This window comes from Prionailurus bengalensis, chromosome B1 (genome assembly GCF_016509475.1).
Source record: "Prionailurus bengalensis isolate Pbe53 chromosome B1, Fcat_Pben_1.1_paternal_pri, whole genome shotgun sequence".
Taxonomy (NCBI): domain Eukaryota; kingdom Metazoa; phylum Chordata; class Mammalia; order Carnivora; family Felidae; genus Prionailurus; species Prionailurus bengalensis.
The window spans coordinates 81,591,062-81,617,375 of record NC_057344.1 but is presented as its reverse complement, the minus strand read 5'-3'; the positions used below and the strand labels follow the sequence as shown (position 1 = coordinate 81,617,375).

The 26,314-nt window shown below is 42.6% G+C and overlaps 1 protein-coding gene across 10 annotated transcripts in view; it reads right to left on the bottom strand.

The window, feature by feature from the left end:
- ZNF827 (zinc finger protein 827) overlaps window positions 1-26,314 on the bottom strand; it is a 174,872-nt gene that overhangs the window by 49,882 nt on the left and 98,676 nt on the right. For all 10 annotated transcript variants that reach the window (XR_006295333.1, XR_006295337.1, XR_006295341.1 and 7 more), the window contains exon 8: window positions 11,629-11,732. Coding sequence is in view for 7 of the 10 variants with exons in the window: in XM_043567971.1 (XP_043423906.1) it covers window positions 11,629-11,732 (104 nt within the window). In the remaining 3 variants the exon portion in view is untranslated. The remainder of the gene's footprint in view (window positions 1-11,628; window positions 11,733-26,314) is intronic.

Below are 26,314 nucleotides of genomic sequence, written 5' to 3'. Positions count from 1 at the left end.
GAACTACTGCCTCGGGTAACCCCCACAATGGCTCACAATAGAAAAAAAGGAAGGAAAAGACTGAGATGAGATAGAATGCAGAAACATTTGAGACAGCATGTAGCTGAGGGCAAAATGGCGTGCATGGGAATTAATTTCCATCTGTAGTAGCGCTAACTGTTGTTTCTTGCAGAGGTGAGGAGAAAGGTATAAGGCTAGGGAGCTGTGTAGTCTGAGAGCTGTAGAAAACGGCTCCTCTCTTCATGTGGAAGAAACACTTGAGGAAGTGTCAAAAGATTTGTGGAACATGTTTCCAAGCAAGAGAAAAAAGCCATGTACAACTTCTTAATGATTTGAAAGAAAAAAAAAAGATGTTTTCATTTCATGGGCTGTCCAAATTCCAGGATTCAGGCCTGAATTCAAATCTGTCTCACACAAAGCTTGCCTCTAGTCTTTATGAGACACTACTATGTGAACTTTTGCCCTATTTGGATCAAAATATAACACTGTCCTTCAATAAAATAATTTACATTAAAAAAGAAGCTTATTTGATAAAGCAGTTGGCTCACGGATGCGGAAAAATTCTATATGAAATAATTCTAAACTTTTAAAATGAGGTTAATGACACAGGGAATTTTAGGCCTGGGAAGTTTATTATTAAACATGAAAATCAGTGTAATAGTCAATGGAATACTACTTGGCAATGAGAAAGAATGAAATATGGCCTTTTGTAGCAACGTGGATGGAACTGGAGAGTGTTATGCTAAGTGAAATAAGTCATACAGAGAAAGACAGATACCATATGTTTTCACTCTTATTTGGATCCCGAGAAACTTAACAGAAGACCATGGGGGAGGGGAAGGAAAATAAAAAAAGTTAGGGAGGGAGCCAAACCATAAGAGACTCTTAAAAACTGACAATAAGGGTTGATGGGGGGGGGGGGGGGTGGGAGGGAGGGGAAAGGGGGTGATGGGCATTGAGGAGGGCACCTGTTGGGATGAGCACTGGGTGTTGTATGGAAACCAATTTGCAATACATTTCACATTAAAAAAAAAAAAAAAAAAGAAAGAAAATCAGTGTAATAGTAACCGTAATTCAAGTATTGACTTTTCACATCAAACCAACTAAACTCTTCCTGTACCTCCATTATCCACTCTCTGCCTTTGAAAGTTTCTTTGGTGGTTGGCAGTTAGATCTATATCCAAGGTGAAAAAAAAATGAACACAACAGCCCGGCAATCTTTCTCTTGTCAAACTAAACTGTTTAATGCTAAAAAAGAGAGTTACATCATGGTAGTGTGCTACTCATATTAGACAGAGAGACCAACTATATTTGGAAAGGGCTTTACTGCACATCTTATATTTATAAAGGGATCCATTTTTATCTGTAGTCAAAAACAGATCTGTGTGATAATCAAAGCCTTATCAGATCTCTCTTTAGAACATTTAACACTAGTTCTTACAAACTAATGGTTTTTCAACAATATGTTTTCCTCCCAAGATCTGATTAGCAACTATATTAGGTGCTAGCTTCTGGGAGACATAATGGTCAACAAGACAGTTTATGCCCACAAAAGAGCTTGCAGTTAATCAAGAAGGTGATGAGTAAACAGGGAATTCTAAATATCCAAGGACATGAAAGGAAGTGGTATCTAATCCAGTTTTGGAGTGGCAGGGAACGATTTCCAAAGAAAACACAGGCTATTAAAAAAACAACCAAACAAGCAGCATACAGGAGAGTGCACGCGCAAAGTGTAGACTTTATCTAGAGGGCAATGGGAAGTCAGCAGGGCTGAGAGGGACACGATGAGATCCGCCTTCTAGAAAGACTAGGACTTGATGATGGAGAGAAGGGAATGGTGGGAGTGACCCTGGACATAGGGAGACCAGCCAGAGGCTGTTGTTGTAATCCAGAGGACCAATGATGGAGACTTGAATGAAGTTCTTGGCAGTTGGGACTGAAAGAGAAGAATGCGTTTAGGAGAGGTAGGAGGTAGGATCTATGCAGGAGGAAAGGTAACTGAATGGAAGTGGAGGGTGCAGAAGAGGTAATAATGAGAGCTGATGCAGCAAATGCTGCCATTCCTGCCCTCCCTTCCTCAATGATCACATGGCCTTTACTGCTTCAATGCTGCCTTCCCACTGCCAGCACCTGCGTATATCCGCCAAGGGCTTTCTCTAGCCACTGAAGCCTGCTTTGCTCACCTGTGCTGGAGACCACAGCGTGAGGGAATTGACTCCTGAGAGTGGGTTTAAGTGATCGATGGTAGACCACATAAACATCCCAGCTCTCTTAACCTATTGGGGAGGAAAGTCTGAGGCCTTCCATTGCGTGAAATTACCCTCCAGTTGTCCACAGCAGGTGACCTGTTGGATGACAGTCCCCTTATTGGATGCCTTCTTTCCCTTGGCTCGCTTCCTCATTCTTCTCCCAGTGTTTCCTGTGTCACTTCCTACAGAACTACTTGCACTCAACTTTTTGTCTCAGGATCTGCTCCTAAGAAAACCCAAACAAAGGGGCGCCTGGGTGGCGCAGTCGGTTAAGCGTCCGACTTCAGCCAGGTCACGATCTTGCGGTCCGGGAGTTCGAGCCCCGCGTCAGGCTCTGGGCTGATGGCTCGGAGCCTGGAGCCTGTTTCCGATTCTGTGTCTCCCTCTCTCTCTGCTCCTCCCCCGTTCATGCTCTGTCTCCTTCTGTCCCAAAAATAAATAAACGTTGAAAAAAAAAAAATTTAAAAAGAAAACCCAAACAAATGGTGTCCAACTTTAAGGTTTGTGTCATGGTGGGTGATGATGATGGTGCTATCCACTAAAACAGAAAACAACAGAATAGAGAGGAGGGTTTTAATCAATCAGTCAATTGACTTTTGGAAGGGACAGGAGAAGGTAGGGGAAAATGGTATGCTTTGTTTGGGACCTGTTGAATGGCAAGTGGTTGAGGGACCTCTGCATGGGATGTCTCAATAGAACTCCAGCAGATGGTACAGTGGACCAAATATCATGAAGCAAATTCAAAGACTGCCCATACTTTTGTGCTACTAGTTAAGTTTTCTTTTCTGGAAGATAAATTGAGAACAGAAATGATAAGTACTCTGCTAAAGGAAAGATGCTGCATAAGCCAAAAAATGAAGCCCCTGACTGTCATTCCTATAATGACATCAAGAAACGGGCTGTGGTGTGATGTGGGGGTGTCTCTCTTACCACCGAGAAGCACTCATTTGGCCCTACATATGGGAATACAGAATGGGTTTGTTTAAATGAAAATATATGGTCTAGTTTGCAACGATTTTTCTCTTTTTTTCTATCCTGGTTACCGGAGGGCAGTTGCTGCCCTGAAAAGGAATAAACACAAAGAAGAAATTGCATGAAATGAGAATATGTATTTTTGATAGCAAAGGAATGGAAAGACATATTGTATACACAGAATAGGCCTTGTAGATTGAATTAGCCAGTCCCAAACTGAAGCCAGAGGTTACTACATTCCCATTTTCAAACAAATACTCTTCATCATCCATTACACATACTTGAGAATTTGGCCTTTTATTCATTCTCAAGGTGCTTCAATAGTCTTTGCAAAAGTAAAATCACGACCACAGGCACTGCTGAGGCCTTGCAAATGGGGTGCAGAAAATTTTATGTGAGCACATACACATTTGTTGTGTTCACAGGAAGACGCAGGGCCGGGGCCAAAGTGGTCACAGCCCCCGGGGCTTTTGGATGTTACATTTCCCACAAAGAACAAACATGAAAGTGTTGATGATTATCTTCGATACCAAGTGATTCAACCCCTGTGCCATCTGGGCGGAGATAAAGAGGCTTGGCCAAACAACCACAGTTGTTTTCTGGTCCTGTCTTTGTCCTGTCTTTAGAGATAGCTCATGTGAGGTATCCAATAAATTTCTCCTTCGCAAAGCTGACCACCCATTAAAAAAGTGCACCTTCACTTCAGTGTGTGAACCCCACAACTGTTGGTCTGCAGAGATCCCATTGGTTATAGTTTTGAAAAGGGCTAACCTGGATACAAAGTTGACAGTGATTAATGCAAGCCCCTTTTCTGCAAGGAGTTCTGAACAGAGTCAATAGCTCTTTTTTTTAGAATTCACCCATGAATTCGTTAGGCTGGTGAGGGATGGATGGGGCTAGTTCCCAGAACATCTTTTTTAGCTTCAAGTAACATCATCTAGATCAGGAAAATCCGAAACAATGAAAACTTTCCCTCTGGTAAACAGCTGGACAGACTACAGTTCATCTATTGCGAGTACATCCAAGAAATGCTATAAGCAATACAGAATAGCTTTCCAATTTGAAACACAACAGGAATCAGATACATCAGTCTACGTGTCATTTAGTTCAGGGCAATAAGTTCGTGCTACAAATGGAAATGCTCCTGCAGACTAAAAGGTGGATAATTGAAAGACTGCTGTCCTCATCATCACTGTCCTAGTCTCTGAAATGAACATGCACTCAGATTGATGGTTTGGAGGTGACCACTTGGCATCTAGACCCATCTATTTGTGAATAAGCCAATTAGCCCTAACAAATGCAGAAAGACTCATAGTGCACAGCTTGGTGAATTTTCACAAAATTACATAAGCATGTAAACAGCAGCCAGGTAAAGAAATGGAACATCCTTGGGGCGCCTGGGTGACTCAGTCCGTTGAGCATCCGACTTCAGCTCAGGTCATGATCTCACAGTTCATGGGTTCAAACCTTATATCGAGTTTTGCACTGATAGAGCAGATCCTGCTTCAGATCCTCCGTCTCCCTCTCCCTCTCCCTCCCCACCCACCTCTCTCCCCCTCCTTCCCTTGCACGTGCTCTCTCTCTCTCAAAAATAAACATTAAAAAAAAAAAGAAAGAAATGTAACATCCTGGCTTCCTAGAAACCCTTCTTGCGCCCCTTCCCAGCTGCTACCACCCCCAATACCGAATACTTATGGTGACTTGTCCCGTCGCCAACTCTTAGTGTGGGCGGTAGAATTTCAGGGGTAGAGACTGATTTTGCCCAGTTCCAGCATTATAGTTTGGGCCCTACCAAGAAAATAAAGGCACCTGGGCTGAAGTTGACAGGACTGCTCCAGATGGTAGACTTTTTGAAAAAGAAGGGATATGGAAGAAGCTTGGAGACCTTCTATCCTCTTTCTACTGGAGAGTGGGCTACACTTAACACCTGGGCTCTCCTGATTCCCAGTCTAGAACTTTTTCTTCTGTACTGCTGACTGGATCACCACTACCTTCAGCATTATGGGCTTTATTTAACCAAGAGGTTTTTACAGTTTCCTGAAACTATTTCTACGGTTCAGAGGATCTACTAAAAATGACTGAAAATAAACATTAACCCTTTCTTTAATTTTCTTAATTGAAAGAAACATTTAAAAAAAATTTTTTTTTTCAACGTTTATTTATTTTTGGGACAGAGAGAGACAGAGCATGAACGGGGGAGGGGCAGAGAGAGAGGGAGACACAGAATCAGAAACAGGCTCCAGGCTCCAAGCCATCAGCCCAGAGCCTGACGCGGGGCTCGAACTCCCGGACCATGAGATCGTGACCTGGCTGAAGTCGGACGCTTAACCGACTGCGCCACCCAGGAGCCCCGAAAGAAACATTTTAAGGGACTACGATTACCAGATATTTTAAAGGAAGAAAGAAAAGAAAGAAATGGAAGAGAAGAGGACAAAATTAGAATTACATGGATAAACAGAATATTCTTATCTTGTAACTTCTTTGAAGTATCTTACGTAAAGGGCTACTTTTTATTCCTAACTAAAAAAGGGTAATCCATCAGTGATACGTCAGATGCCAAATGTGGGTATATGTGAACAAATACCGTAGAGATGTGTTCCTTATGCTCACGGCCAGTGACACCTCACCTGACTTAGCAGGTGGCGTGACAGGGCAGAAAGGAAGAAAATGTACCGTGTGCAGTTCCGGGTTTGAATTCCGGTGCTGCCGCTCACCAACGGCAGGACTTGTACAAGCTATTAAGCCTCTCCGCAAAAGGTCCTAGTACAGGTGCAAGTACAGAGTGCTTCGTACTGGCTATTCAATCTCTCTGCATAAAGTGCAGACTCCCAGTTACAAGACAACTAAGTCATGAGGACGTAACGTACAGCATAGGTAACGATATCGTATCGTTAATCTTTAAGTTACTGCCAGCGTAGAGCTTAAAAGTTCTCATCATGAGAAAAAAAGTGTGTCAGTGTGTATGGTGATGGATGGTAGCTAAACTTATTGTGGTAACCACTGTACAATATATATATATATATATATATATCTCAAATCATTATGTTGTATACCTTAAACTAACACCATCTGATATGTCAATCATATCTCAATAAAATTGGAAAAGTTATTAAATCTCTCTGAACCTCCATTTAGTCATTTGTAAAGTAAGCATAATTCCCATGTCTCAGTGAGTTGTTTTCAGAATTAAATGAAATGACATCGGTCCTGTGCCCTGATAATTACATTTGACCCTTGAACAACACAGGGGTATTGGGGTGCTGACCCCATGCAGCCGAAAATTGCATATAACCTCTGGCTCCCCAAAAACTTAACAACTAAGACCATACTGTTGACTGGTAACCTTCCCAATAATATGGTTGATGAGCACATTATCTTGAATGTTATAGGTTACATGTACTGTATACAGTATTCTTACAATAAAGACGGCTAGAGAAAAGAAAATTAAGAAAATCATAAGGAAGAGAAAATACGTTTACAGTACTATACAGTGTTTACCAAAAAAAAAACCAAAAAACTGCATTTAAGTGGACCCGTGCAGTTCAAACCCGTGTTTTATTAGCTTCCTTCTCTGAACGCAACGAATGTGTGTAATCAAAAGGAGCTTAAGCTACAAAATGATACACACCAACAGCACTCAAATGTGCTACTGTCTATCCGTGACTTAGTCTGAATTTAAAAAGAATCCGCTGTCTTTGAAAAAGGATTAAAGAAAACACTTTGCTGTAATCTAGGACAGAGTTTTTTGTCTATCTGTCTGTCTGTCTGTCTGTCTCTCTCTCTCTGAGCTGGTTAAGTCTTAATGTAAAGGAAGGTGATGTGCACATCTTCAAAGCCAACAGTCTGAAAGAGGTCATTCCTATCTGGCCAGTAGCATGGCAGGCTGACAGTCCACTGTGGGTGCCCCTCGACGTGAGGCATCATTCGTTTCGATATCAGTGAAGTATATGAGATGGTACCACTTATATTAGATTGATGGGCAGAACAGAGAGAGGAAAATAGATTGAGAATTGGCCCAGTGACAAGGCAGACCACTCCAAACTGGTCTTGTTAGCTTCACAGCAGATCCTGATTCGCATATCAAGTCCTGGAAGGACCCAAACTCTCCCCATGTTCTGTACATCCTGTTTATGTGCTGTAAACAACAACGACAAAAAGCGTTGTTTTCTTTTTAAGGGGTTCTGGCAAATGATCGGGGCAGGGGTTTACAAATGGAATTGTTGATACGTTTTGCATTGTCTAACTCTAAGCTCGGTCTGAAATATCAAACAGAAGCATCAGTGACTCCAAACACTTTCAAAGTATTCCACAGAGACCCACATTTCCCTTCACACCCGCTCTGGTTGTGTTTTTGTTTTTTTGGCTTAATACAGAGCAAACATACTGCGCCTTCAAAATCATAATAACACAAGAATTGAAGCTCCATATTGTTTAAAAGCAGTGCTAAGATATAAATTCTTCTCTTGATGGTCTTTGCTTATGGAAAGACGATGGGGAATTGTAAACAGCTGCAGGTACAATGGTACTAATGCATCTACTCCTTATACAGACCAGCCCTTGGTGCCCTGAAAAACACCCGATCTCACACTCTTTTTTCTATTAGTGTAAATCTTCTACAAAGTGAGACAACGACAAATTAGACAGAGTACATTAAATCATACGTCGTCTGTAATTTCTATCTCCCCCATTATAGGAAAGTTCTTTTATTCCTTTTGTAAAATCACCATCAGCAACACCACCACCCAGGGTGCACTCAGGCATCTATTCATGGCTTTAAGGATATTTTGTCCCCAGGTCCCTCCAGCTGAAGGTGACAGGAGCTTTTAACTCGTCATTTTATTAAGGAATCCTGGTGTTCCCTCTGTCTCAGACATTCACAGCAAGTGAAAATGTTAGGTCTTGGCTCACGAACATTCTTTGGTTCTCAGGAAAGTCAGTCTAGAAATAGTGGCAACGACGAAGGCCAGGACACCCTGAAGCTCTGTGTTTATTCTGTTTCTCTGGGATGGCGGCAGCTGTGTGTCTCAGACACCATCTGCCGAAGGCAAATGCCTAGTTAAGTGTGCTATTCTCGATGTCTTCGCAGTCCACAGCCCTACCCACCTCTCCCCACTTTGCTATTCCCCATGCTGCTTGCTTCACTCTCCACAGGCCTGCAACACAATCACAACACGCTGGGTGGGTCCCCTCGGTGTGGAGCTGTGGCGTCCTAAAGGGTGCTCTCGAGTGGCACGCCTCCCCTGCCCCACGGGCTTACTCCAGAAGTGTTTAGAAGATAATCTCATCCCGTTGATAGGAGGTATATAAATATATAAGCACGTTATCTATGGTGTTTGAAAAGCCCCACAAACCTAAAAAGCATGTAGGTACCTGGACTCTTTGGGGATGAGAAGAAAGCTATGGGTCTTCAGCATTTGCTGAAGACTGAAACCAGACATGTTAAACCTCATTAATTATGGTCTCTACTAATTGGGAATCGGAGACAATTCTTTGGGCTGATATTTATCTTTGCATTATCTCTGGAAAGAAGAAGTTTGCTAAGTAACTAAAGAATAGAAATAACATTGTAATGGTAATATTTAAACTACTGAAGAGACGATTTCTAAGAACTCTGAGGCCTTTATTTATACAGTAAGAACAAATTATTTTTTGCCTAGTCACTAAAGCCACCTGTCTCCTTCCTGGCTTCCCCATTTCTGCACAGACACTATTCCTCCCAATTCAACTTGCTCATAGCAAAGCTAACCAGTCTCCCAAACCCATGAACTGACCCTTTGTCTGCCTCTCTCACCAACCACTTCCTTTTCTCTTTAAACCCAGGTCCTCATCAATAATGTTGCCTTAGCATTAGAACATCCCCCATTGGACTCCTCTTTCTTGCCACATCTCCAATGATTCAGCAATCTGCTGCCCACTTGGTCTTCTGAAATTTTCTGTAGGAATCCATGACTCTTATACCTGTGAACCTCAAGATCCTCAACTGTCACTTTAATGTCTTTGCTTCCAGTACTGCATTTAGCAGAGTACTAGAATAATTGTAGGTCCACACTATCTAGCTGAGACCCCTGGGCTCTGACGTGTTTGGGACTCATACTTTCTCTTATTTTAGAATGATAATATGATGCCTGAGACATATTTTACATAACACTCCAGTGGGCCTTCATAGTCAAGCACGTTGATATTTCTGTAGCAAAATGTATGAATTTCACCCTTGGTAGTACATAAGGGCTATAAATCGCCTCCCATTAGGTTTTGACACCAAGTAACTTATTAAAAAAAATTGCAATTGGTGGAGCTTTTTGGATTTCAGAATTGTGGGAAAGGGACTGAGGAGCTGTAGTCAGAATACGATGGCCATTTATCACTATCCAGACTTGAAAGAAACGTTTTCTTGAAAAGTCTCTGTCCTGCAATCTTTTGTTAATTCAGATTGGTCTTCTCCACAGTTAGCCCAAATTATTGAGGCTGTCCTCACAAAACATGTCTTCAGGTTATGGGAACTTTGTGATTACAAGGTTGTCCTTGTCATTTTTAATTTTTCTAATTTGACTCCATTTCTAAAGCATTTTCAACTAGCTTATTTTTTTTTTTAAGTTCCTTGTTAGTTGTCTGTTTTAGCAAAATGTATACTCATTTTGCTTGTCCCCTGCCTAAATAAAGGCTCTTGGAAGTATAGACTGATTCTCCCTCAGAATGGTAGATTTACATTTTAAAAATCCCAGTTATGCTGACTTCCCACCCAAAATAAAAGTTAACTTTTTAAGTGAGTTTATCTAATTTGTAATAGGTCTATCCAGCAAACCACACAAACCTCTTCTATACACAGTGAAACATACACTGATATCACTCTTTGAGGTCGAGTTGTAACTTGACCAATAAAACCTTCTTAAAATATAGCCAAGCCAAACATTATTAGGGCAGCAATGCAGGGTTTGGATATACATCACGGGATGCTGGCTGTATGGGTCACAGCACTCTGACAGGCAGTTCCTAGGCAGTTATTTTGACATTAGAAAGTCACAATCCATCAACTTAACAGCAGGGTGATAATTTGGGGACCAGGGAGATGGCTATACAAAATGACACTGTGGGAAGCAAACAGTAGTTCAAATAGCTCCTGTTTGAGAATGAAGACATCAACTAAGCAAAATTTCTCTCCACCTCTAGAACCAGGTATAATGTAATGTGCTTTGGGGGTAGCGTGTTATCTATGGCATTTGAAAAGCCCTGCAAACCTAAAAAGTATGTAAGTACCTGGACTCTTTGGAGATGAGAAGAAACGGATCTGCCATGACAAGACTAAAGAGTGACAAAGAGTTGCGTTTCCCCCCCAGTTTTGTCACAAACCACTTCCAGTGACCTGTGTGTGCTACCCCAAGCCAGTATTTCCTGAGATGCTTCTTGGCTCTTTCTGAATTGCAAAACACTCAGACTTCCAGCCATCTGTGACACCTGGCTCCTTGGGCGGGTGGGAGACACTTGGGCTTTATCGTTGCAGGGGTTCCTGGCCAATGACCCTGCTGTAAGCCCTTCCTGAACACTCGTGGCCTTGGTCTCCCATGCTCTCCTGGACAAATGAATGGGTGCAGAGGCTGTGGAGAGCTTCTGAAATTTTCTCAGTTGCTGGAACTAAAGTAACAACAGCAGGAAGCTTTCAGGCTGCTGCAATGGGGTTGGGGTGGGAGGTGGGAGGGTGAGGACTATGGGCTACCGTGCAGTGGTTCTCAAGTGTTCTCATCTCATAATAGCTCTGAGAACACACAGACAAGCCCTGAGGGATGGCCATGCAATTGGGAAGGGGACAGAAAACACATCTTGCCTTCTACTCTGGAAAGGAGAGTAGATAATAAATTATGTATTGATGCTGAGATTGCAAAAAGGAACATTAGATGGATATATGCAGATCCTCTGATTAAGAAGAGAGGCGGAGTCCGGGTGGCGAGATTGTCTTAATGAGCTGTGCTGCCTCCATGGAAACCAGAGTGGTCTTTGTGGCCACCCACACCCCACTAGGGTCACGACCTTCCCTGCTGGCGATTAGTTCTTGCCACTGCCCTCCTATATCTTCCTGGCAGTCTGCCCGAAATACTAACAGTGTGTAAAGCAAATTACTTTCAAGTTATACTTAGCTCTTTCAAAGAAAAAGAAATTTGCCGTATGAACGAAACATCAGCAGGTAAAGAACAACGAGCTCCTAAAGCAAAAATGAAGCACTCGATTACTGCCGACCCTTGATTTTAATAAACCTTTGTGGCTGTTTAAATTGAGTTTCTCCTTTAAAAAAGAAAAACTAGCTTCAGACAAATAACTTCAGCACATAAGCTGAGAGTATCTGAGAATTTACACATTTCAGAAAAGTAATTTTAAGCAACCAACAGTAGAAGCAAAGTCAATAATGTTTCCATACCTGGCGCTGATATTCTTCCGTGAAGCACAGAGTCACTGGGCAGCAGGTCTTTCGAATTAGAGGTGAATGGTGATTGTCTAAATGTATCTTCTGAAAAGAAAGGGCTGGGGTGGGGGAAAGCAGAGCAAAGTTTAGTAAATCAAAGTTACTTACATTACCCAGAGCATCCGGCCCCAAAGACACACAGACACAGACACAGACACACACACACACACACACACACACACACACATACACACACAAATGCAGGATAAGGTACCTTTTTAAAAAAAATGGTGTTTAAAGAATCTAAGAAGATTGTGCTTAAAATGGAGGAGAAAATATATTACATCAGACAAGTGCTGTCTGTATATTCTGTCTGTTGGTTTTATATTTAAGGTGAATATATGAAACATCACCATCTTTGAAACATTGTTAAGCACAGTCAGGACAGCTGAGCAGTAAATTTTACTCTTGTACTATATGTTCACTAAGTGTGTCGTGCCCAGATGAAGACCAACTGCCCGGATCAGGATCAGAATCACAAAGGCCTATTTGAGGTTCTTCCCAGCGGAGTGAGAGATTCGCCCTAGTTCACGCACATTCTGTCACCTGGGCGCTTAGGGCCAATAGCACGCATCAGAAGGACAGCAGGCAGGCCAGAGTCAGGGGCCAGTGCACTTTAAGAGATAACTCACCGGTCCCCACGGAAACCGAGACTGCATCCTAGAACCATCTTGTTTTGGAAGGAGTTAAACCAGCTAACGGGACTCCTGAAAGGACCCTGGGGACCCATTATTTCCCATGAAACTGAGGCCCTGACTTGACTGATTCTCAGTTCCCCGAGTGGCTCAGCTAGAACTAGAAGCAGGGATGTCAGACATCCAGCCAGGGTTTTGCTCTGCAGCAAACACAAAGGATTTGGTTGCTTTTAACCAGAGTTTTCTAACCCAATTGTAGCATCCACCGTCCATTCCTCTAAAGTAAACTATAAATAAGTAATGTGATCACATGTGTGAATACTGCAGTTATCAGTACAGTCCAACCTGGAGAACGACAGCCCAATTTATTTACAACAGAGGAAATTTATTTATTTTTTTATTTGTTTTTTTTTTTCACTATATGAAATTTATTGTCAAATTGGTTTCCATACAACACCCAGGGCTCATCCCAAAAGATGCCCTCCTCAATACCCATCCCTCACCCTCCCCTCCCTCCCACCCCCCATCAACCCTCAGTTTGTTCTCAGTTTTTAAGAATCTCTTATGCTTTGGCTCTCTCCCACTCTAACCTTTTTTTTTTTCCTTCCCCTCCCCCATGGGTTTCTGTTAAGTTTCTCTTAAGTTCCACATAAGAGTGAAAACATATGGTATCTGTCTTTCTCTACAACAGAGGAAATTTAATGGAGGAAGTGGGTACACAGGTGGTGAAGGTCCATAGGGGCAGTAATGCAGCCCGACACAGGCTGGTGCCTCCCTGAGGCTGGAGGAACAAAAGAAGGAGGTAGACGGAGCCCAAAGTCGGGGGCCATCTGGTAGGGTCCGCACCTTGGAGGACATGCAGCTCCCGCAGGAGATGGAAAGGGAGTGGCCTTCCCTAAGCCCCTCCCCCTTCTCCCAACAGGGCGTCGGATTGGTGGAACCTTCCCACAAGCCAAGGAGAGTCAGCCTGCAGGGATCAGGTCCCCTTGGAAACTGCAAACCAGGGGGAAGCCTGGGAGGCTCAATCAGCTCGGCCTCCGACTTCGGCTCAGGCCATGATGTCACAGTTTACAGGTTCAAGCCCCACATTGGGCTCTGTGCTGACAGCTCAAAGCCTGGAGTACACTTCGGATTCTGTCTCCTTCCTTCTGCCTCTCCCCAGCTCGTGCTCTGTCTCCACCTCCCTCTCGAAAATAATAAACATTTAAAAAAAAAAAATTAAAAACACCCCTGCAAATCAGGGGAAGGAAAAGATGTGAGGGCACGCGAGACTAGGACTGCCACGACTAGTGTTGCTTTTCTAAACATGCCTCAAGGCTATGGTTACTGTCATTAAATAGTAAAAGAAAATATTAAGATAAAGACGGAAGACATACTTCTTGTAAGTACACGAAGTAAAACATATATTAGTTCACAATTATTTGATATGACTGTCAGGCCAGATTTAATGCAACTTTGTATGGCATGCTTTTTAGTTATATCTTAAACATAAAACAATTTAAAGGGGCTTAAAGAGTGAACCCGCTATAGGCTAGTAGGTGATGGGAAATGGGGAAACGTTGTTTTATGCCAAACAGCTCATAACCTGCAAGTGATACAGAATACTTGAAAGGATAAGGCGATGCAGTAAGGTGGCCAACAGCACGTGCTCAAAGGTAGGCAGCTCTGAGTTCAAATCCCAGCCTCACCACTTTGGCTGTGTGACCTTACACGTATTATCGAGCTTCTCCGAGCCTCCGTTTCTTGCCTATAAAGTGGGGTGATCACAGCATCCACACCTCACAGAGAAGCTGTCAGGACTGAATAAGATGGTCTGGAGAATATGCTTCTGTAGTGCCTGGTAAACACTAAGTGCTCAATAAATGTGAGTTATTTTTCATTTGCATCTTTGCCTAACTCAAATAGGAGCATAAATGAGCCAACCTACAAGTTGACAGAAAGTGTAGAGTTTTCTTGTATAAAATGAACAAAGAAAAAGTCACTCTGATTTTGAAGAGTCTTTGACTTCTGGGTGACTAGGTTAATTTCCAACTCTTCCGTGAAGGACACGGTTAACAATCAAAGGGCTTTTAAGGACAGAGACACCTTGGAGGATTGTTGGTCAAACCCAGAGTGTTAAGATTTCTCCACTCCCACCTGGGTAGTGCTGGAGCTTCCATACAAAGGTGGCAGTGCTATTCTTGTTTCTGAGCGGACAGTTCACAGGGGAGACGCCAGGAGCTGGTCCCCAGGCACAGGGTTAAAGGTCAGGCAATGGGTCTGCATATTACTGTGACTCTGCAGGTAGCAATTCCCTTAAAATCTGAGAGTTCAGAGAAACCCACAAACTGGTCTGAAATATGGAGACTTCCCTCTGAGGACATCAAGAATCTCAAAAAGGGCTCCCTAATGGGTATCTCAAAATGTCACCCTTCTTGCCACAGAGACATGGTGGGTACTTCCCCCATTCCCTCGATCTGCCAGCAGCTGTCTAGTGAATGCCTACAACATGCCAGGCCTTGGGAACATAATGGTCAGCAAAACCAGCCATGACTCCAAATCTCAGGGAGTGCAAAGACCTGTGTGGGTACATGAAAGGGAACTGTAATGGAGTCTAATGCTGTGGAAGGGAGGGTACAGTGTTACGGGGGTGGGGGGAGGGTGTGGGGCCTAGCCTGGCTAACTGAGTCGAGACCTGAAGGGAGGGTAGGGCTGTGGGAAAATGGGGAAAGTGTCCCCTGCACAGAGAACACAGCCCATCTACAGAGCTGCTGGAAGGCGCATCGAGGAGGCACATGAGGCTAAAGCCTGGGGAAGGAAGGCACACTGCATGTAGGGATCCTGACTTTGTCCCAACAGCAGTGGGAAGTCCTGCTGTGTTTTAACAAAGCAGTGGGGCTTGCAGAAGACAAGACAGGTGGCCAGAGTAGCGGTCCACATGAGACATCGTGATACCGGTGGCCAATGCGGCAAACAAACCAGCAGTGACACGTGCAGACCGAATAATGGTTTAAGAGATAGGGCAGGTAAAGACTATAGGTACATTTATTTTTTTAAGTTTATTTATTTATTTATTTATTTAGAGAGAGAGAGAGGTGTGCACACGAGCACGGGATGGGCAGAGAGACAGGGAGAGAGAGAGAATCCCAAGTTCGATGTGGGGCTCAAACTCATGAACCACGAGATCATGACCCGCACTAAAAAACTAAGAATCGGATGCTTAACCTACTGAGCCACCCAGGCACCCCAAGGTACGTTTAAAACCAACCCTCAGGTATCCAGGTGAACCAGGACGAGGCTGCCACCATATGTGCCAGGAACAGGCTCCTAGATTTTGCTAAATACTGGAAATGGGCTACCTCTGCATTGCAGATCTCCACCGATGTGAGGAGTGAAGCCCAGTTATCACCAAGCCACTCAGAAGAAATTGAGTTGAAAGGGAGACAATCACCGAGGGAAACAACATTCCAAATAATTTTCTACCCTGGATGCAGCTTTATCCTGCACAGCACAGAAGAGGTTTCTTCTCAGGGAGAAGGAGTCATGCTGCATACTAAAAAGGCAACAAAGGACAAGCAATGTTACGGGGCAAGGACTCAATGAAGAACCCTTCATAAGCCAAGGCAGCATGAGCCTAATGTGAGGTCTTCTCTAGAAAGAGACGATATTAGGTTAACAGGGCATCAGTCTCAGGCCAAACGTGCAGCTACAGTGCTCTGCATTGGGAGGCGTCCCCGGGAGGCGTCCCCTGGAGGCGGGGAGCGCGGTGGTTTAGCACACCGTTTGCAACAATCTGAGTCTCCAGTCCGTACTGGCCATTTAATAGTTAAGTGACTTCCGGTCAACAGACTCTCTAGCCTCAGTTTCATCACTGGAAAAAGGTTTCAAAATACCTTCTTTGTAAGGGTGCTGCAAGGGTTAAGTAAGGTATTTCATGTTAATGTTCTTAGTACACAGTACATGCTCAAAAAAAGTAGCAACCGATGCATACATCGCTACTCACTGTTCTAAAGTACTTTGTGTATATTAACTTCAGGTTAGTCCTCACAAGGGCCGTACTGATTGGCTACCGTTATTATTATCCATAAGGAATGCAGAGACTGGGGCACAGAGAAAGGAAGTGATTGTCTGTGCCCCTGAGCTGAGCTCAGATTTGAATACAGGCAGGCTGGCATCCCAGTCTCCAGTCTGCACTCTTATCCACTAAGCTACACTGCCTCCCTCCTGTGATCCCTTAACATCCAGGCAGCTCAGGGGCGGTACAGAACCGCGGATCCTCCTTGGAACGAACAGAGCAAAAGGAAGGGATACAGGAAGGAGGGCTGAAGGGGGGCTGGGAGCAGCCATTTCAGTATGCAGGATCCCAGGTAACTGAAGGAAGACTTTTTCACCTGAGAAACACAGCACATGAAAATGATTTAGTCTTTCCCTCCCTCTAGAAGTTAAGATATGCCCCAATTTCCTAAAACTTCTGCAACCCAGAGGCCTGTCAACTTGCAATCCTAATTATTCCCCCTCCATCTGCACCTACTGGTTTTGAGGGCAAGCTCATCTCTGTGATTAAGCCTAAGTGAAGAGGGAAGAGTAACGAGGCCATCAGGTGTTCACAAGCCTCTATTTCAGCACAGATCTGAAGCTCACGGTGGCACCATGGTTACACAGACATTTGTATATTAATCTTCCAGCCACCTAGATTGGCAGCTATGTTTCAGGAAGAGGAGCAGGAAAAACCAAACTTGCAGGATGCCTTACATAGCATGTGCTTGATTAACGGGGTTACATCTCCAATGACATTAGCCATCTTCAACTCTGCCCATGATCTGAGGACAGAAGACACTGCACCTGCACCTTCGCACCAAGCAATGTCCTTTTCAGAATGTCGAGATGGTATTCCTGAAGCTCCTTTTCTTCTCCCGTGCCTCATGCATTTGTAAAGTGCAGAAGCACATCCACTCTCGGCAGAGGCCCAGCTTTGCGGTGGACAGGGCCGGCCCTGCATTCACGCCACAGTGATGGCCACTGGTGGGAGAAGGTGGTGGACAGGGGAGTGCCAGGACGTGCCTGACACAGGATGAGCTGGGTCTGCATCTCCCCAGGGAGGAGAGCAGCAAATGAAATACGGACTTGCCGATGTGCTCAACTTGCCGATGTGCTCAACTTGAGCACATTTGTACCATCCTTCAACTAGTCACTTAGTCGGTTCCCAGTTCTTCCAGAAAAGCAGCCGGCTTGTGACTGCTGCATGGCTCTCACTTCCTGACTCCCCAGCTGCCCGAATTTTAGTCATTTCACTATGAAAAAGCCTCTCCATCAGAAAGTGAGCTAAAGAGGTGGAAAAAGGGAAACACTGTCAACAAAGTGATTTATTTCTGGTTAATATTTTTGGTGAAAAGCTGGTAATGGAGGAGGCGGAAACTAACAGCTAATAGGAGAGGAGATCATCACCTGTCCTCATATAATGAAATCCCCACCTGCCACAGCACATCTCCTCTGGCCCTGGACAAAGTCTACCTGGAAGCCTTCGTTATTGCGGATAAATGTTCAGAAGCAGCATCTGGAAGCTGTTGGTGTAAACTCCCCGTTACTTTTCTTGCCTTTTGCTACTTAGAAAAAACAAAACGTTTACCTATTCAAGTTTCTCTTGTGGGTAAAAGTGAAATGAACATCTAATGTGTCTTTTTACTTTTCTCTGGTAGAAAATCTAAGGACTAAATTACGAAGGGGCACTGCTGTCACCGTGACTGGACAAATCCAGGCATCAGACGGCATGGCCTGTAGGGTCAACAGCGCGGGGCTGAGGATGGAAAAGATTTACAATAAATAATAAAACAGTTCATAAAAGATTATGGCCGTAAATAGTGATACATTTTGCTAAGTGCGGACTGTGGCACAAACATTTCCACCTTTAACATCTGAGTGTGCCAGCAGGGAGCTGTGCCTCATGCAGAACAGAAGGCCGGTCTACTTACAAACCACCCCTCCCTGGGCACCAGCATTGAAACCAAAACGTTACAGGAATTCTCGTGTTGATGACAACAGCAGAATAAAGCAAAGAGGAAGAGAAAAAGAAGGTGGACACAGCATAGAAGAGAATGTTGGAAGAAGTACTTTTAAATAATGACACAATTGGTGGGAATGCAAACTGGTGCAGCTGCTCTGGAAAACAGTCTGGAGGTTCCTCAAAAAATTAAAAATAGACCTATCCTACGACCCAGCAATAGCACTGCTAGGAATTTACCCAAGGGATACAGGAGTGCTGATGCATAGGGGCACGTGGACCCCAATGTTTACAGCAACACTTTCAATAATAGCCAAATTATGGAAAGAGCCCAAATGTTTATCAATGGATGAATGAATGGATAAAGAAGATGTGATTTATATATACAATGGAATACTACTTGGCAATGAGAAAGAATGAAATCCTGCCATTTGCGACAACAAGGATGGAACTGGAGGGTATTATGCTGAGTGAAATAAGTCAGTCAGAGAAAGACAGATACATATGTTTTCCTTCATATGTGGAACTTGAGGAACTTAACAGAAGACCATGGGGGAAGGGAAGGGGAAAAAATAGTTTCAGAGAGGGAGGCAAACCATAAAAGCCTCTTAAATACAGGGAACAAACTGAGGATTGATGGGAGGGATGTGGGGGAGAGGGGAAAATGGGTGATGGGCATTGAGGAGGGCACCTGTTGGGATGAGCACTGGGTGTTGTATGTAAGTGATTAATCATGGGAATCTACTCTGAAGCCAAGAGCACACTGTATATACACTATATGTTAGCTAACTTGACAACAAATTATATTAAAAAATAAAAATTAAAAAAATAAATAATGACAATTATTTTAAAGGACCAACAGAGAAGAAATTTTTTTTTTTCCTTCTCAAGGACAATAATAACTCTTAGGACTGAACTTGGGAATGGCAAACAGAAAACAAAGATTAAACAAGGAAGAGAGACTTTGATCTGTAATGAGTTTTTACTCAGAACCAGTAAAGATCTGTATACTTCAGGGCAGAAGGAAATTCTATGAAGGTAAGAGTTTCAGACAAATCATCCTGAAGTGACATTCTGACTTCCTTTGCACATTTGCAAACTTTTCTTTAATGAATAAAAAATTTTAAAAAAAGATGGTGTATTTTCAAGTAAAAGCACTTGATTATCTATTCAGCTATGTATCATACTGCGTAACAGGGCTTCAGGAATTTTTCCAAGAGCTGCATAAAATATGTCCTAAAGATTCCGGGTTAATTTTTGTTTTGTTTTGTTTTATTTTAAGGAAATCTTAAGAATAGATGATCTGACTCAGATATTTCTGAGAAGTTATAATATATTGCAAAAGGAGTGGAAAAGTTCTGTGGTGGTCAACGTCTGCTCTCTGTGGCTGCTACCTGCTCCCCAGCGGACCCCAGCCCCTCGGCCATCTCATCGGAAGGCCCTGCGTGCGGGGCTTGCCTCAATCTCTGCTCAGCCCCCGTTATTTTTTTTTATTTTTTATATTTTTTTAAACATTTTTTTTTCAACGTTTATTTATTTTTGGGACAGAGAGAGACAGAGCATGAACAGGGATGGGGCAGAGAGAGAGGGAGACACAGAATCGGAAACAGGCTCCAGGCTCTGAGCCATCAGCCCAGAGCCTGACGCAGGGCTCGAACTCACAGACCATGAGATCGTGACCTGGCTGAAGTCGGACGCTTAACCGATTGCGCCACCCAGGTGCCCCTCAGCCCCCGTTATTAATTCAAGTCCGTAAAATCCTAGTTTTCTGTTCTAATATAGCATGTTTTTTTTTAAAGGGCTGAAATTCCATATATTTACCTAAAACCATTGTACTGATATTTTTAAAACTCTGACCTCTGAATCACTTAGACCTTGGGACACACCCTCAGGGTGACACGCTGTATTAACATCTTGAAGTGCACAGGAAGCAGTGGTTGAGAAAATCTTCCATGCCTTAAGAAAAAGTAGGCAACAGAACAGTGATTCCGAGAATAAACCTTGCTGTAGTTCAAGGACTCTCTGACCATGTGGCATATGAGACACGTGACAGATTGAAATGGATACAGGTAACGTCCGCATGGAGTCTCCACGCAGACATAATGACACTAAGGGAAAGGACGACAAGTAGGAAATGTTTTCTTGCAACAAAACCTGGACAGGGCTGACCAAGTCCAGGACTTGCCAAAGGACTGACAGAATACAGTCCTTGCCAAAGAGCAAAGAGGGCTGTTTTTGTTAAGCTTTTCCAACACATCAAATACAAAAGATGGGCTTATTCGAAGATAAGGAATAGGGGAACTATTTGGGTTGGTTATAACTAAATCTTCTCAACATTTCCCCAAGTACCTTAAGGTCACGAGAAACTTTCTGAGAAGCTGGAGCCGCTTGCATGAAAATATGCTCACGACCGAACAACAAAACATCACCACACTTTATTTTTGATACCTCATTTTTTAAAAAAAATTTTTTTTAACGTTTATTTATTTTTGAGACGGAGAGAGACAGAGCATGAACGGGGGAGGGGCAGAGAGAGAGGGAGACACAGAATCTGAAACGGGCTCCAGGCTCTGAGCCATCAGCACAGAGCCCGACGCGGGGCTCGAACTCAAGGACCGTGAGATCGTGACCTGAGCCGAAGTCGGCCGCTTAACCGACTGAGCCACCCAGGCGGTGGCTGGGTGAGATAATCTCATTTTTAAAAAATGAGATATCTCATTTTTTATAAAAGGTCAAGTAACATTATTTCATTTCCAACTTAATTTTCATGATTAACGTGTGAATTTGTAAGAAGTGTTTCTTTTTATCTCGAATATTACTGGCCTTGATTACTTTCTTTGTCAAGAGTTTATAATAGAATAATAGATACTTAAAATATTTTTATATACTTACATATCTATGTGTTTTGTAACATTTATAAATGATTGCATTGGAAATATGTTAAATACTCAGTTCCACAGATCCTTGTCAAAGAATTTTTAGCACTTTATAAAAATGCTGGTAAGGTCATTTTGCTAAGGTATAGCAATCACTATATGTCATGTTGGACTGTATGTGGGCCCAAACTTCCAGCTTCGGCCCTCAGTTTCTCTTTGGATGAGAGATTAGCTGTTTCTTCTGAAACGGGCCCAGATATTTTAGGTATACCAGTCGGTGCCAATTTTCCTATGAACATTCTAGCAGTCAGTTAAAAAGATAATCATCTATAATGAATGAAAACAGCTTCAATGGTGTTCATGAACACTGTCCTTGTCTTTGCAACACCAGAGAAATAAGGATGCCCTATTCTTGAATGATTTTATGTATGTATTTATTTATTTTAATAAAAGAATTTGAACACAGGGGTGGAAAAGAGTGCCCAAGAGTAAAAATGATTGCAAGCCTTGGACCTGAAGACAACTCTGACCATCTGAAACAGCAAGTTCCCTATTCAAGCTTGGGAGGGGACACAACAGAGAAGACCACTGATGACCCCAGTGGGCAGGCCTGGAAACCCAGTCATCGATCACCTTGGGTGCACACGTTTTCTGAGAAAGGATTGTAGTGAATAAAGCGTGAATTAATTGCTACCCATCAGCAGGCGTCAGCCAGGACATTTGTCTACAAACTGAGGCTTGCACTGCAGACTCAGTGGGTTTCTAAAGGGGGCTTGTGGGCAGATGAGAACCAAGGTCATTATACTGCTCGTATAAGCCCCAGATTTTCATCTTTAATTTTCAGAGTTGACAAGAAAGCTAAAATGTCCTCCTTCTCCTCCTGGCCCACTGACATGACTGCATTCTCAGCTGGCACCGATCAAATAGAACTTTCTCAGCAATTAAAAAACAATCAAATGTGTTGTTAATTCTGTATGGTGTACAATGATATTGTCGAAAATATCCTTATCTTTTCAGAGATCTATATTAAAGAGTCTGCAACTGAATGTTATGATGTCTGGGATGTGATTTTAAAGTACAGGGTTTTTTAAAGTATATGTGATCTTAAAGTATAGAAAAGGGTTGTGAACTAAAGTGTGACAAATGTTTTTTCAGTGGGTGATAGGAATATGGTGGTTTATTTCATTATCCTTCTGTTCTGTTTTGAAATTTTTCATAATAAAAAAATCAATAACAACCAAACAAAAGTTCCAACCCAAACCACTAAACAGAATAATAAATGACAATAAGAGAAATATACAAAAGAATGAATACAAATGCCTCTCCATGAAGAAAATGCTTGACATCATTAAGAATCAATCAATACAAAGATTTTAACTATAAAATATAATTTTAACCTCCCAACTGTTAAAAAAATTAATGATAAAGCAGAAAACCTTTAAAATATTCTCTCTCTCTCTCTCTCTCGTTAGCTTCTGGTAGAATTGTAGATTCAACTTTTTGGAAAGTCAATTAGACAATTCATGCAAAAGCTTGAAAACTGAGTGCTTTTTTGAGTCAATTTATCCCCAGATTGTTTATATTAGCAACAACTTGGGAAAACAAAACAAAACCAAACCCTTGATATCTAATAACAGGGGGCTGATGAAATAAATTATGACACATGCAAACACTGAATACTACATAAACATTAAAAGAATAATATTGAGTTATGTTTACTGACACAGAAAGAAGTTCTTAATATACTGCTGGGTGAAAAGAGAAACCCGCAAAACTGTATATACAGTAAGATCCAATTTTTATAGGAAAGTATGTGTATATAAATGGACGAAAACTTCAGCCAGGAGAACGACCAACTTAGCAGTGGCTGTCTCTAAGTAGCAGGATTGATTATAAAGATTGGTTTTTTCTTCTTTATGCTCTCCAATATTCTCTAGGAATAAGTTATTTTTAAAATATTTTTTAATGTTTATTTAAAAAAATAAACATTTTTGAGAGAGAGAGAGAGAGAGAGAGAGAGAGCAAGCGGGGGAGGGGCAGAGAGAGAGGGAGACCCAGAATCCGAAGCAGGCTCCAGGCTCTGAGCTGTCAGCACAGAGCCTGACACGGAGCTCGAACTCACAAACCGTGAGATCATGACCTGAGCCGAAGTTGGACGCTCAACCGACTAAGCCACCCAGGCACCCCTGATTGAAGGCAGTTTTAAGACATAGGCGGGGACAACTGTATGTAAATTACGATTCCACCAGTATCAGTCAACTCCAGCTGGAGAAGGGCCAAATGCTATGGAATAGAGAGGCTGTTGAAAATACAGAAGAAAAACAGAGCATCTTACAAAGAAGTAGATATTGGCGATGTTTTTATTTTCTTCTTGCAAAAGCACAAATGCCTTCTATTTAGGGTTGTCTCAGAGGCAGGCCAATCTGTACAACCTAACACCACGTTTTCAGGAACAATTCCTGCTGGTGCTGTGAGCATTCATCCACTCTGGAGCCAGGAAACTTCTCAGGACGAGAAGCACAATACCAGGCCTTGTGGAGGGCCGCTGTGGCGGGGAGGCCAGACCCCAGGAGCCAGAGCCAACCGCAGGCCAAGGAAATGAACCTGCATATCCGGATCTGCAAAATGTCAGCTTGTGAGGGACCTGGATCTCCCACAGGAACCTGACTCTGAGCATCAACAAGGACAAGGGGCTTTCTGCTGAGGTGAGCGGAGACTAGATGAACGCAGTCTTCCCTGCAGTGATGCAAGACTCTGTCCTGTGGATGCTGTAGGTAACGCCAGTGCGATATGGATGCTTCCTGGCCTGTTGCATCATCCAAGAGGGCTTCTCACCCCCAAACTAGAGGTCAACCCTTGCAAAGCTGATATATTTCTAGTAAAAACTGTGGAGACACACTCAAGAGAAAATCCCAGAAAAGAACAATGGGATTGAACTAGCACCTGAGTCGCATATACCTTTTGGTCATGTCACCCCTGCTTAATTTGTCAAAGGTGGCTAAGAGAGAAAGCTAGATGTCTACTTACAGAGAGTTACAAATGTATGCTTCATCCCTGGCCATTCTGAGTTATACAAACAACGAACACTGTTGCAAGGCAGGAGAAATAAAGATGGCAGAGCTCATGGGAAATGAGGAAAAGGCACAGCCCTCTTTAGATCCTCAAAAGGAGATTTAAACCTGTCTCTTCAGAGTAACACGATACCAAACGGTTCTGGAAGTGTATTGTTTCAACTGTAACAGTTCAATATAGACATCACAGATGGAAAGAAAAATGGCGGAGGCGATGCTTACAGGGCAATGGAGTGTAGGAATAGATAAAAGTACTAAGAAAGGTTTAGTCAAATAAGGAAAAAGTCCAAGTGGCAGCAACAATTTCAGGCCATTGCGATTATATATATATCCTACTATTCTCAGGAATGAGTTTTAATTTCTTTGAAAAATAAAAACTCAAACATAAGTTGAAAAGGATGTATTACCAGTGAAAAGACACTTAGGCCAACAGTTGTGTCAGAGCAGCTGCAGACAGTGGTGCAGGTTGTGCACTGCACAAAGGCACCACACACCTCCACAGATACCAGAGATTTATGTATTTATTGTGACAATATTCCAGCAGATGGCAGTATCTTCAGGAAGGGTGTCTTAAAATTTGCAGTGACACCATATGGCCCACCAAGAGCCTTGACTTCACCAAAAAAAGCAGTGAATATCTTAACTGAAGGGACTCCATGAAATTAGTAGCAATTTCCATTTTTTTTAGAAATGGAATCTCAATGCATTTAATTTTAAAGTCCTAAAATTTAATGGGTAATGACACTATGTGGAGAGCTACTCAACAATCACAAATTTCATTTGCTCTCTTTCTTGTTTTTTTTTTTTCTTAATCGTTTTTGTCTAATCTGGTATTCTTTGTGAGTAATCTTTTACTTTTTAAGGTAATAGAGCATTATTCTCTTTTGCCTTCCAAAAAATGAAAAGAGGAAACTATATAAATTGAGGCAGCACGTCATGCTTTCCTAATGTGTGCAATTTCTATTACTGAATCATAAATATTTAAGGACATGTATTCAAACCATCACACAGGAAAATTCTATATTGGATACCTCCAAGTGCATATGTCTTTTAGTAAGCACTGTAAGAGCCATTATCTAAATCATAACAAATAGCCCACATTTCAAGTTCTGAAAATTGGGCAAATTAAATGTTGGTTGGCACAGCAGGATAGGAGTCTACCTTTCTCTGATTTTCCCAATTCTGCTTTTTGTCTTATAGTGGAGAAAAGGACAATTCGGGCAAATGCTTCCTTGCTTTTGGAATAAAGCAAACCAGGTGTGAGAAGTTTTTCTTAAGGCCTGCAATCTTATATCCCCGAGGACACTGAATTATTAATGGGTAAAAGGGAGAACAAATAACCAAGAGAGGGTTCTTGGCAGCCATTGTTTGACGTTCCTGATGTTACACAACATTGAGCATATCCAATTCACCTGCCAGGAGCTATCTGATTCTTACTCTAGGGTTCCATTTTCCTATTTCGATCTTATCCAGCATCTGGCTGGGTGATGGTCCATGTCAGAAGATGTAGATCTTCTTTTTATTCCATTAAACTTTGGGATCTGGTTATGATATCATGCCTCATATATTTTCATCAACAAATGATACATATCAGCTGGTTATCTATTCCCTGCAGAATCTAGGCTTGTGCTAGGAAAGGAAATAGAAAAATCAGGATTTTATTAGTCTCTTAAGTGTTCAGTCCTTCTGTTCTCCTGGGTCTGGCCGGACTGTCTCCTCATCTCATTCATCAGGTAGAATGGCATTAAGAACACTCAGTCCACACACTATCTCAAAGGAGACACACAGCCTTCTTTACCCTTAGATTGAATTTGCTGGACTCTGAGGTTAAACAGGCAAAAAGAACTGCTGTTTTAGCATTGACAGCGAAGTTCCAACTAAAGGACTGATTTGGTGAAGGGGCCCCTAGGAGGGCACAAACAAGGGTGGAAAGGTTAAGGCCAAGGCGTTGGTGAGTGGGACCACACGATCCAATCATTCCAGCTGTTAAGTAGATTGATTTCTTTGCCTGGCCACATGGCACTTTGGTAGATTGTTTTTTACTTTGGGGAAGATGATATTATTTAAGTAGCTGAGTCTCAG